This window comes from Engystomops pustulosus, chromosome 6 (assembly GCF_040894005.1).
Source record: "Engystomops pustulosus chromosome 6, aEngPut4.maternal, whole genome shotgun sequence".
Classification (NCBI taxonomy): Eukaryota; Metazoa; Chordata; class Amphibia; order Anura; family Leptodactylidae; genus Engystomops; species Engystomops pustulosus.
In genome coordinates, this window is record NC_092416.1 from 12,086,327 (window position 1) to 12,099,874 (window position 13,548).

Genomic DNA, 13,548 nt, shown 5'->3' on the forward strand with positions numbered 1-13,548 from the left:
TTAGAGTAGAATAATAGTAAGTAGTAATTTTGGTTCTAGATTGAGGATTGGTGGCGGAGACATAAACATTGGGGCACATTTACTTACCCGGTCCATTCGCGTTCCAGCGGCAGCTTCTATGACGAGCGTTCGGGTCTTCCGGCGATTCATGAATGTCCTGCGCCCGTTGTCCACCAGGTGTCGCTGCTGCACCGAAGTCCGCCGAGATGCCCCGGATGTCATTGTCTTCATCGTGGTGCATGTGAGTATGGCCCGTGCGACCAATTTTTTTTTTTTAAATACGGCGGTTTTTCCGAATCCGTCGGGTTTTCGTTCGGCCACACCCCCGATTTCCATTGCGTGCCTGCCAGCGCCGATGCGCCACAAACCAATCACATGCGCATCCCGGGGCAATTCAGAGAAAATCGGCGCAAATCGGAAATATTCTGGTAACACGCCGGTGTTAGTAAATGACCCCCATTGTGTACAAAACTATATTCTAGAACACAGAGATCTAGGGGGGTATTTATTAGTGACTTTCAAACGAAAACAGGCCGTGTTTTTTTTCCCTTTTTGCGTCTCTTGCGCCTGAATTTATGAAGTATCGGCCCCACAATATTGGTGATTTCTGACAATCTCAACTTGTTCTATTTTTGGTGCACAAAATGTTGGTGCCGCTGCTTGTGAATCCAACAATTTTCTGCCGCTTCTATATTTATGACTTGTTTTTTGGCGCTATTTGTGGCTATATGAGAGGGCAGCTATAAGCAGGTCCAGGGAGTCCTAAATCTTTCCTCTCAGTGCCCTCAGTGCGCTACAAACTTACATCCCACTGAAAAATATAGCACCACCCTGCACCCAAATGTATAAATATCACACCCTGCTGTGTTCCGGATCAGTACCGGACTATATTCATGCAATTGCACCAGATTTATTGTGTATGAGCAGCACAAAAACCTCACTCAAACTTTTTTTTTTCATTGCTCAATTTGGGCGCAGATTGTGACACCCGACACTTCTAGTTTCCGACACTTTTTTACTGCGTAATTAGACAAATACAAAGCAGGGCTACTAACTTCTAAACCCCTTTAGGAATGTCAGTATTAGCTGGTGAGCGGTCCCAAAACCTAGTGCTGTGCTGCTGATTCCTTTGTCAGAATAATTTCAGTACTTTATATAAGCTTAATTCACATTACCTCGCTCCCTGCCAACAGCATGTAGTGAGTCCTGGGGGAGGGGCAGATGCAGCCTGCGTGCCTTTTTCACAGTCTCCTCTCCTCCACAGTCACCCAGCTCCCTCCCCACATCCTATCATGTGGATTGAGCAGGGACTTAAAACATGCTGCTGGCAGGGAGCCAGGTAATGTGAACTAAACTTATATAAGGTACTGAAATGATTCAGAATGTTGACAAAGGCATTTTTAAAATCAGCATAGCAGTGGCTATTGGAACCTGTCACCAACTGAAAATCACATTCCTGGTGACAGGTTCCCTTTAAAGTGTATACAAATAATGCAGAAATGCCATGGTGTGCAATGCCATGTGCTGTGTAGGTGAGAGTGTTGTCTGGTTGATCAGAGCAATGCTGCACAGAAGTAAGATCGGTAATTTTAGAGAATATTCCAGGTCAATGTAGTTCTATATAAGTGCAGGTTTCTGTATAGAGAAGTCTGATTTATCTGTGTATTAGATCAGACTATAAAGCTCTAGATTCATGCAGCAGTGTATAGTGCAGAATTCGGTGTGATTTAGTCTGTATTTAGTATATTCTAGAACATTGCCATTCTATACAGATCTGTGTTCTAGATCAGTGCATTGTATGTTGTACATAAAGCTGGGATCTGGGTCACTGCAGGTTCTGCTCTCATGCTATCAGTGCACAGTATAGAGAAGGCAGCTACATCTATATATATGTGTATATACACCCTTGGTCTAAGTTCTTGATCACTGCAGGATGTTCTAGATTAATACAGATGTAGTGAAAAGTTCTATGTAGAGGAGTCTGTTATATATTGGATCGCTTCAGAATAAGTTCTAGAGCTGCTTTGTCTAGGCCAATAGGACACATTTATAGGTAAATGTATTAGGATACAATCACATTGGATTCTGCAGAAAACTTACTGTGAAATTTCACTACTCGGTTTATATGAAAGCCAAAATTTGTCGAATTTTCCCACATTGGGGCGATGATAGGGGCATGATACCTGCACCCCAGCAGGGTGACTATAGGAGGTCATACAGATCCCAGGCCTGGCTATGACAGGAGGGGCCCTATACATCAGCAGGTAGACAGCGGCGCGCTGATACATTATATCCATACATTATCAGCCGACCATCTCGCCCCTGATGTATGAGAGCCGCGCACAAGACGGATACATCATCCCCCGCACTGACGTTGATGTATGGAGTCAGCCTCGCCAGGAAGTCACAAGCGCCAAGAATAAGGGAGCCCCCCCCCCCAGCTGCAGGAGGAGCGCCATTAACACTATCACTTCCAGTCACTTCCCTTATGAACGCTTATTCATCAAAGCGATAACTGTGTATCCTCACATAATGGACCGGGGCGGTTCTGGTGTAGCAGCTCCTCATTAACCTGCAGCATTAATAGGAGAGCTCTTACTTCCTGACCCAGGTCACAAGCCTCTCACCCTGCACTGCACTGATGAGATGCAACAGCTCTGTCTACAGCTGGGAACCCGTTCCTTCTGGAATAGATCTGCTGGTGTCGCTTTAATGGGGTTGTCCAAGACCAAGTCAAAATACTGAGGTGGTCCCCTGGCGGTCTTGGAGACTGCATTAAAAAAACATGTACTTACCTGCTGGGTCCCTTCCGGTGTCCAAGGGCACATCATCCAGCCAGCGGCACACCCAACCGTCACCATCCGGAAGCTCCGGAACAGGAGCGCACATGGAGGGAGCACTGCGGCACACCAGAGGGGACCGGTTTATTTTTTTATGCAGCCTTGCACCCAGCCACCTCACTGTTTTTACTTGGTGTCGGACAACCCCTTTAATCCCACATCATGACCATAGGCTTCCCAAAAGTCATGCTTGATGGTAAGGGGGCAATATTTCCCTTAACTCATCCTGGAAATCGTATTTGTATATTTCCCAGAATCTGCGAGTGGAACAATGGCTGTAAGTCTCCACACACCTATAAGGAGGCCTTATTCATAAGGAGAACAGTTACTTCCTCACAGAGGTGATTAAGAAATACAAAGCTTCAAATACCCTGAACACAAGCCCCTGTGCTACCTGCAGCCACCACTAGGGAGAACATTCTGCATTCTGTTTAAACACTAAAACTATTCATACCCTAACATACAGACATACATACATACATACATACATACATACATACATACATAGATACATACGTAGTAATCTCCTAAAAAACCTCCTACTACCTATCGTATGTAGTAATCTCCTGAGCTCCCCCTGGTGGTGGCTGTATATACAGTATATAGTGATCTCCTGAGCTCCTCCTAGTGGTGGCTGTATATACAGTATGTAGTAATCTCCTGAGCTCCCTCTGGTGGTGGCTGTATATACAGTATGTAGTAATCTCCTGAGCTCCCCCTAGTGGTGGCTGTATATACAATATATAGTAATCTCCTGAGCTCCCCCTAGTGGTGGCTGTATATACAGTATGTAGTAATCTCCAGAGCTCCTCCTAGTGGTGGTGTATATACAGTATATAGTAATCTCCTGAGCTCCCCTTAGTGGTGGTGTATATACAGTATGTAGTAATCTCCTGAGCTCCCCTTAGTGGTGGTGTATATACAGTATGTAGTAATCTCCTGAGCTCCCCTTACTGTATATACAGTATGTAGTAGTCTCCTGAGCTCCCCCTATTGGTGGCTGTATATACAGTATGTAGTAATCTCCTGAGCTCTCCCTAGTGGTGGCTGTATATACAGTATGTAGTAATCTCCTGAGCTCTCCCTAGTGGTGGCTGTATATACAGTATGTAGTAATCTCCTGAGCTCCTCCTAGTGGTGGCTGTATATACAGTATGTAGTAATCTCCTGAGCTCCCCCTAGTGGTGGCTGTATATACAGTATGTAGTAATCTCCAGAGCTCCCTCTAGTGGTGGCTGTATATACAGTATGTAGTAATCTCCTGAGCTCCTCCTAGTGGTGGCTGTATATACAGTATGTAGTAATCTCCTGAGCTCCTCCTAGTGGTGGCTGTATATACAGTATGTAGTAATCTCCTGAGCTCCCCCTAGTGGTGGCTGTATATACAGTATGTAGTAATCTCCTGAGCTCCCCCTAGTGGTGGTGTATATACAGTATGTAGTAATCTCCTGAGCCCCTCCTAGTGGTGGCTGTATATACAGTATGTAGTAATCTCCTGAGCTCCCCTTATTGGTGGTGTATATACAGTATGTAGTAATCTCCTGAGCTCCCTCTAGTGGTGGCTGTATATACAGTATGTAGTAATCTCCTGAGCTCCTCCTAGTGGTGGCTGTATATACAGTATGTAGTAATCTCCTGAGCTCCCCCTAGTGGTGACTGTATATACAGTCTGTAGTAATCTCCTGAGCTCCTCCTAGTGGGGCTGTATATACAGTATTTTGTAATCTCCTGAGCGCCCTCTAGTGTTGCTGTATATACAGTATTTTGTAATCTCCTAAAAACCCCCTAGTGGTGGCTGTATATACATTATGTAGTAATCTCCTGAGCTCCCTCTAGTGGTGGTGTATATACAGTATGTAGTAATCTCCTGAGCTCCCCCTAGTGGTGGCTGTATATACAGTATGTAGTAATCTCCTGAGCTCCCCCTAGTGGTGGTGTATATACAGTATGTAGTAATCTCCTGAGCTCCTCCTAGTGGTGGTGCATATACAGTATGTAGTAATCTCCTGAGCTCCTCCTAGTGGTGGCTGTATATACAGTATGTAGTAATCTCCTGAGCTCCCCCTGGTGGTGGCTGTATATACAGTATATAGTGATCTCCTGAGCTCCTCCTAGTGGTGGCTGTATATACAGTATGTAGTAATCTCCTGAGCTCCCTCTGGTGGTGGCTGTATATACAGTATATAGTAATCTCCTGAGCTCCCCTTAGTGGTGGTGTATATACAGTATGTAGTAATCTCCTGAGCTCCCCCTAGAGGTGGTGTATATACAGTATGTAGTAGTCTCCTTAGCTCCCCCTATTGGTGGCTGTATATACAGTATGTAGTAATCTCCTGAGCTCTCCCTAGTGGTGGCTGTATATACAGTATGTAGTAATCTCCTGAGCTCCTCCTAGTGGTGGCTGTATATACAGTATGTAGTAATCTCCTGAGCTCCCCTTAGTGGTGGTGTATATACAGTATGTAGTAATCTCCTGAGCTCCCTCTAGTGGTGGCTGTATATACAGTATGTAGTAATCTCCTGAGCTCCTCCTAGTGGTGGCTGTATATACAGTATGTAGTAATCTCCTGAGCTCCCCCTAGTGGTGACTGTATATACAGTCTGTAGTAATCTCCTGAGCTCCTCCTAGTGGGGCTGTATATACAGTATTTTGTAATCTCCTGAGCGCCCTCTAGTGTTGCTGTATATACAGTATTTTGTAATCTCCTAAAAACCCCCTAGTGGTGGCTGTATATACAGTATGTAGTAATCTCCTGAGCTCCCCCTAGTGGTGGCTGTATATACAGTGTGTAGTAATCTCCCGAACTCCCCTAGTGGTGGCTGTATATACATTATGTAGTAATCTCCTGAGCTCCCTCTAGTGGTGGTGTGTATACAGTATGTAGTAATCTCCTGAGCTCCCCCTATTGGTGGCTGTATATACAGTATGTAGTAATCTCCTGAGCTCCCCCTAGTGGTGGCTGTATATACAGTATGTAGTAATCTCCTGAGCTCCTCCTAGTGGTGGTGTATATACAGTATGTAGTAATCTCCTGAGCTCCCCCTAGTGGTGGCTGTATATACAGTATGTAGTAATCTCCCGAACTCCCCTAGTGGTGGCTGTACATACATTATGTAGTAATCTCCTGAGCTCCCTCGAGTGGTGGTGTATATACAGTATGTAGTAATCTCCTGAGCTCCCCCTAGTGGTGGCTGTATATACAGTATGTAGTAATCTCCTGAGCTCCCCCTAGTGGTGGTGTATATACAGTATGTAGTAATCTCCTGAGCTCCCCTTAGTGGTGGTGTATATACAGTATGTAGTAATCTCCTGAGCTCCCCCTAGTGGTGGTGTACATACAATATGTAGTAATCTCCTGAGCTCCCCTTACTGTATATACAGTATGTAGTAGTCTCCTTAGCTCCCCCTATTGGTGGCTGTATATACAGTATGTAGTAATCTCCTGAGCTCTCCCTAGTGGTGGCTGTATATACAGTATGTAGTAATCTCCTGAGCTCCTCCTAGTGGTGGCTGTATATACAGTATGTAGTAATCTCCTGAGCTCCCCTTAGTGGTGGTGTATATACAGTATGTAGTAATCTCCTGAGCTCCCTCTAGTGGTGGCTGTATATACAGTATGTAGTAATCTCCTGAGCTCCTCCTAGTGGTGGCTGTATATACAGTATGTAGTAATCTCCTGAGCTCCCCCTAGTGGTGACTGTATATACAGTCTGTAGTAATCTCCTGAGCTCCTCCTAGTGGGGCTGTATATACAGTATTTTGTAATCTCCTGAGCGCCCTCTAGTGTTGCTGTATATACAGTATTTTGTAATCTCCTAAAAAACCCCTAGTGGTGGCTGTATATACAGTATGTAGTAATCTCCTGAGCTCCCCCTAGTGGTGGCTGTATATACAGTATGTAGTAATCTCCCGAACTCCCCTAGTGGTGGCTGTATATACATTATGTAGTAATCTCCTGAGCTCCCTCTAGTGGTGGTGTATATACAGTATGTAGTAATCTCCTGAGCTCCCCCTAGTGGTGGCTGTATATACAGTATGTAGTAATCTCCTGAGCTCCCCCTAGTGGTGGTGTATATACAGTATGTAGTAATCTCCTGAGCTCCTCCTAGTGGTGGTGTATATACAGTATGTAGTAATCTCCTGAGCTCCTCCTAGTGGTGGCTGTATATACAGTATGTAGTAATCTCCTGAGTGCCCTCTAGTGTTGCTGTATATACAGTATTTTGTAATCTCCTAAGACCCCCCTAGTGGTGACTGTATATACAGTATGTAGTAATCCCCTGAGCTCCCCCTAGTGGTGGCTGTATATACAGTATGTAGTAATCTCCTGAGCTCCTCCTAGTGGTGGCTGTATATACAGTATGTAGTAATCTCCTGAGCTCCCCCTAGTGGTGGCTGTATATACAGTATGTAGTAATCTCCTGAGCTCCCCCTGGTGGTGGCTGTATATACAGTATGTAGTAATCTCCTGAGCTCCCCCTAGTGGTGGCTGTATATACATTATGTAGTAATCTCCTGAGCTCCTCCTAGTGGTGGCTGTATATACAGTATGTAGTAATCTCCTGAGCTCCTCCTAGTGGTGGCTGTATATACAGTATATAGTAATCTCCTGAGCGCCCTCTAGTGGTGGCTGTATATACAGTATGTAGTAATATCCCGAGCTCCCCCTAGTGGTGGCTGTATATACAGTATGTAGTAATCTCCTGAGCGCCCTCTAGTGGTGGCTGTATATTCAGTATATAGTAATCTCCTGAGCGCCCTCTAGTGGTGGCTGTATATACAGTATGTAGTAATCTCCTGAGCTCCCCCTAGTGGTGGCTGTATATACAGTATGTAGTAATCTCCAGAGCGCCCTCTAGTGGTGGCTGTATATACAGTATGCAGTAATCTCCTGAGCTCCTCCTAGTGGTGGTGTATATGCATTATGCAGTAATCTCCTGAGCTCCCCCTAGTGGTGGCTGTATATACAGTATGTAGTGATCTCCTGAGCTCCCCCTAGTGGTGGCTGTATATACAGTATGTAGCTGAGCACCCCCTAGTGGTGGCTGTATATACAGTATGTAGTAATCACCTGAGCTCCCTCTAGTGGTGGCTGTATATACAATATGTAGTAATCTCCTAAGTTCCTCCTAGTGGTGGCTGTATATACAGTATGTAGTAATCTCCTGAGCTCCCCCTAGTGGTGGCTGTATATACAGTATGTAGTAATCTCCTGAGCTCCCCCTAGTGGTGGCTGTATATACAGTATGTAGTAATCTCCTGAGCTCCCCCTAGTGGTGGCTGTATATACAGTATGTAGTAATCTCCTGAGCTCCCCCTAGTGGTGGCTGTATATACAGTATGTAGTAATCTCCTGAGCTCCTCCTAGTGGTGGCTGTATATACAATATATAGTAATCTTCTGAGCTCTCCCTAGTGGTGGCTGTATATACAATATGTAGTAATCTCCTGTGCTCCCCCTAGTGGTGTCTGTATATACAGTATGTAGTAATCTCCTGAGCTCCTCCTAGTGGTGGCTGTATATACAATATGTAGTAATCTCCTGAGCTCCTCCGAGTGGTGGCTGTATATACAGTATATAGTAATCTCCTGAGCTAGTGGTGGCTGTATATACAGTATGTAGTAATCTCCTGTGCTCCCCCTAGTGGTGTCTGTATATACAGTATGTAGTAATCTCCTGAGCTCCTCCTAGTGGTGGTGTATATACAGTATGTAGTAATCTCCTGAGCTCCCCCTAGTGGTGGCTGTATATACAGTATGTAGTAATCTCCTGAGCTCCCCCTAGTGGTGGCTGTATATACAGTATGTAGTAATCTCCTGAGCTCCCCCTAGTGGTGGTGTATATACAGTATGTAGTAATCCCCTGAGCTCCCCCTAGTGGTGGCTGTATATACAATATGTATTAATCTCCTGAGCTCCTCCTAGTGGTGGCTGTATATGCAGTATGTAGTAATCTCCTGAGCTCCCCCTAGTGGTGGTGTATATACAGTATGCAGTAATCTCCTGAGCTCCTCCTAGTGGTGGCTGTATATACAGTATGTAGTAATCTCCTGAGCTCCCCCTAGTGGTGGTGTGTATACAGTATGTAGTAATCTCTTGAGCAGAGGATTTTGAACTCTGTATCAGTATAAATTCTGTTCTATTTCCCTGTGCCTTCTCCTCTTGTGACGTTATCAGATGTATTTGTCACATTGCAGAGCCCCTCTCCTCTGCTCGGTGGCGCCCCCTGCTCATCCTGTCTTAGTGCAGTCACATCTTCTCCTCGCTGTAGCTTTGCTGTCGGTATTAGTTTCCATCATTGTTCATCTCAATTTCTCGCCCTGGATCTTCCGCTCTCCTCTCATACACTCAGTCTCCTCCCCCCGTATTATACACATGATTGTCCCTGTGCCCGAATACACGGTGCAGAATATCTAGAACATTCCGGCATATCGGAGCGTTACTGCCGCAGAGAGACCCCAGAATCATGGATAGACCCCACAAGAAAATGGCCTGAACTGTGCCTCCTGCCTTGTACCCCATACTTTATGCCTTGTACCTCCTACATCCTGCCTTGTACCTCTTACCTCCTGCCTTGTACTTCTGCCTTGTACCTCATACCTCCTCTCTTGTACTACTGTCTTGTACCTCATACCTCCTCTCTTGTACTACTGTCTTGTACCTCATACCTCCTCTCTTGTACTACTGTCTTGTACCTCATACCTCCTGCCTTGTACCTCATACCTCCTCTCTTGTACTTCTGCTTTGTACCTCTTACCTCCTGCCTTGTACCTCATACCTCCTGCCTTGTACTTCTGCCTTGTACCTCATACCTCCTGTCTTGTACCTCATACCTCCTGTCTTGTACCTCAAACCTCCTGCCTTGTACTTCTGTCTTGTACCTCATACCTCCTGTCTTGTACTTCTGCCTTGTACCTCAAACCTCCTGTCTTGTACCTCATACCTCCTGTCTTGTACCTCATACCTCCTGTCTTGTACTTCTGTCTTGTACCTCATACCTCCTGCCTTGTACCTCATACCTCCTCTCTTGTACTACTGCCTTGTACCTCTTACCTCCTGCCTTGTACCTCTTACCTCCTGCCTTGTACCTCATACCTCCTGCCTTGTACCTCATACCTCCTCTCTTGTACTACTGCCTTGTACCTCTTACCTCCTGCGTTGTACCTCATACCTCCTCTCTTGTACTTCTGCCTTGTACCTCTTACCTCCTGCCTTGTACCTCATACCTCCTGCCTTGTACCTCATACCTCCTCTCTTGTACTACTGCCTTGTACCTCTTACCTCCTGTCTTGTACCTCATACCTCCTGTCTTGTACCTCAAACCTCCTGCCTTGTACTTCTGCCTTGTACCTCAAACCTCCTGCCTTGTACTTCTGCCTTGTACCTCATACCTCCTGCCTTGTACCTCATACCTCCTGTCTTGTACCTCATACCTCCTGTCTTGTACCTCATACCTCCTGTCTTGTACTTCTGTCTTGTACCTCATACCTCCTGCCTTGTACCTCATACCTCCTCTCTTGTACTACTGCCTTGTACCTCTTACCTCCTGCCTTGTACCTCTTACCTCCTGCGTTGTACCTCATACCTCCTCTCTTGTACCTCATACCTCCTCTCTTGTACTTCTGCCTTGTACCTCTTACCTCCTCTCTTGTACCTCATACCTCCTCTCTTGTACTTCTGCCTTGTACCTCATACCTCCTGCGTTGTACCTCATACCTCCTCTCTTGTACCTCATACCTCCTCTCTTGTACTTCTGCCTTGTACCTCTTACCTCCTCTCTTGTACCTCATACCTCCTGTCTTGTACTTCTGTCTTGTACCTCATACCTCCTGTCTTGTACCTCATACCTCCTGTCTTGTACCTCATACCTCCTCTCTTGTACTTCTGCCTTGTACCTCATACCTCCTCTCTTGTACTTCTGTCTTGTACCTCATACCTCCTGCCTTGTACCTCATACCTCCTGTCTTGTACCTCATACCTCCTGCCTTGTACCTCATACCTCCTGTCTTGTACATTCTGCCTGAATGCTACAACCGTCACTGAGGGAATGGGGTCATCTTGTGCACAGAGCACAGCAGTGTGAGGACTCCACACATTGTAACCCTGAATTGTGAACCCATTTTTCGCCTTCCTGCAGCTACAATCAGCCGCCTCCTCTGTACTTGGAAAAGGTTCTTTCTCCATTTACTTCTCTGAAATTCATCAAAACAGCCTAATCCCGCCATATGTTCCCGCTGCTCGTAGAACTTAAGAGGGCGAGGCGCTGCCACCTTCTCCAAAGTTTCCACAGCAACGCGGAACATCACTGTCACCGGCGCCTCAGAAATGAAGATGTTTTTTGAAATTTTCACATAAATATTTACAGAATTGATCATTAGCGTTAGAAATGTGTAATTATATACAATGTAGCGAGTCCCCCCGGCAACATTGATACCGTCCCCTCCGAACCCGGTGACTACCCGGCATATGCTGAACCCTGGCTACTGTCACCGCGGGGTAGCGACAGATTGATGGGGGGCGGGCGGCACGTGTGACGTGACCTCCTGAACAATGGAAACTGTAAGGGATCGGTGCCGCTAGGTGACTCCGGAGGACCCGTCCTGTCCTCCATTACATTGATGGTAATGGTCACAATGTTATACCTCATTACCCCTGTGGTGGCGCTGCAGGGAATGGAGCACTTCCTGTGAGTTTCCTCACAGATGGAATTTTCTATAGAGACAAACTTAAAAGGAATTCCATACGATGTACAATAGACATAGTCTAAAGTGGAGAAACCCTTTAACCTAAAATGAATTCATAATATTTAGGGTCTGGGTAGATGGTCTCATACCATAGAGAAGATTGATGGACCTGCTATGTGGTTTATGGAGTAGAAGACTCCAACTCATGATGGTGGCTTCCTGGTTGTCACTGGGTGGTGAGAACCTGAGCAAGACTTCTCTACGGCAGGTATTGGTAAAAAAGGGCTCAACAGGGTGAACACTGGGTCCTCCATGACCTTGGGCATGGAGGAGGGGCTGTGGTTGGGTCTACCAGAAGATGACTCAATTGCACGTTTTTGTAATGCTTGGAGAACATCACGTCTCCATCCAGACTTCATGTGGATTGCACCCTTGGTCAGATGTGGTCTTCAGGGACGTTATTGAGGGTATTCATACCATAGAGAAGATTGATTGACTCGTTCTAGGGCCATGGAGTAAAAGACTCCAACTCATAATGGTGGCAACCTGGTTGTCCTTGAATGATGAGAACCCCTGGTCAGATTTGGTCTTCATGGGGGTTATTGAGGGTATTCATACCATAGAGAAGATTGATGGACCTGCTATATGGTCCATGGAGTAGAGGACTCCAACTGAAATTGGTAACCACCTGGTTGTCTTAGGGAGGTGAGAACCTAAGAAAGAGTTCTCTATGGGTAGATGTTGATAAAAATTGGTCAACAGGATGGACACTAGGTCCTCCATTACCTTGGGGTGGACTGTGGTAGTGTCAAGTGGTCTGAATTTCTATTTGGTGCCCTAAGCATTGAAACCTTTAATGGAAGGTTAGGTGCAGGGTTGGATTGACCCACCTGGGTGCCAGAGGATTACCCGGTGGGCCCCTGATCTAAGACAACAACTGCAGGGATCTTGAAGACCAACCAAACCAAAGAGCTACTAGGGTATATCTTCTAAGGGTTCATGGTAGATAGACCTCCAGGATACCTTTATGTGTTGACCCTAGGATTTCCAGTCTGACAGCTGATTGCTATGAACCCCCCGGACAGTGTCTGGATCCCCACATCCCGGAGTGTGGCCCCCTAGACTTGTAGGAGACATATTGTCTATCTTCAGTGTCAGCGGAGGTGATAACTTTCATGTTGTGTTTCTGTGTTGTAAGTGTGTGTTTGTCTTTCATTCCTACCCCCTTACCCTCATTCCTGCCCCTCCCCCAAACTTCTCCCTCCCACCTTCACCCCACAGAAGGATTTTCCAGCGAGGGAGAACTCTTGGAGATCACGGAAATCAACCGGCAACAGGCGGGAGAATATGAGTGCATCACGTCCAATGGAGTGTCCATGCCCGACAGCAAGAAAGTGATGATCACAGTCAACTGTGAGTACTGGACATGGGGGTACGCTGGGGTGTGTCCTCACACTGCTGTGCTCTGTGCTCTCTGCAGGCAGTGTTAGATATTGTCCCTAGAGAGATCTGTATGTTGTTAGTAGCAGCAGGATTGTGAAATATAGTCTTATGTTCCAAGATTGCAGCTCTGCCCACTGCACTGGGGTGGTCCTCACACTGCTGTGCTCTGTGCTCTCTGCAGGCAGTGTCAGGTACTGTCCCTGGAGAGAGTTTAATCATACTTTTGTGTATGTTGTTAGTAGCAGCAGAGCTGTGATATATGGATTTATATTCCTAGATCTGCAGGTGAATTGGGGGCACGTCCAGTATTTTAGCGTAACCTCACACTGCTGTGCTCTTAGATCTGTGCATTAAACTGCACCACCGTTTCTTCCCTCTGCTCTCGGTAAAATGGGATGAACTGTGGAAAAGTTTTATACAAAGAGCAAAGCAGTGTGAGGAAAATCTATATTACTGGAATATAAATCCATATTTCACAGTCCTGCTGCTACTAACTACATACACAAAGGTCTGATTACACATCTCTCCAGGGACACTACATAACACTGGCTGCAGAGAGCACAGGGCACAGCAGTGTGAGG

General features: G+C 46.0%; 1 protein-coding gene across 1 annotated transcript in view; it reads left to right on the forward strand.

Moving 5' to 3' along the window:
* IGLON5 (IgLON family member 5) overlaps window positions 1-13,548 on the forward strand; it is a 384,710-nt gene that overhangs the window by 335,173 nt on the left and 35,989 nt on the right. Inside the window, exon 5 of the mRNA XM_072154976.1 lies at window positions 12,806-12,937. Within this exon, the coding sequence (XP_072011077.1) occupies window positions 12,806-12,937 (132 nt within the window). The remainder of the gene's footprint in view (window positions 1-12,805; window positions 12,938-13,548) is intronic.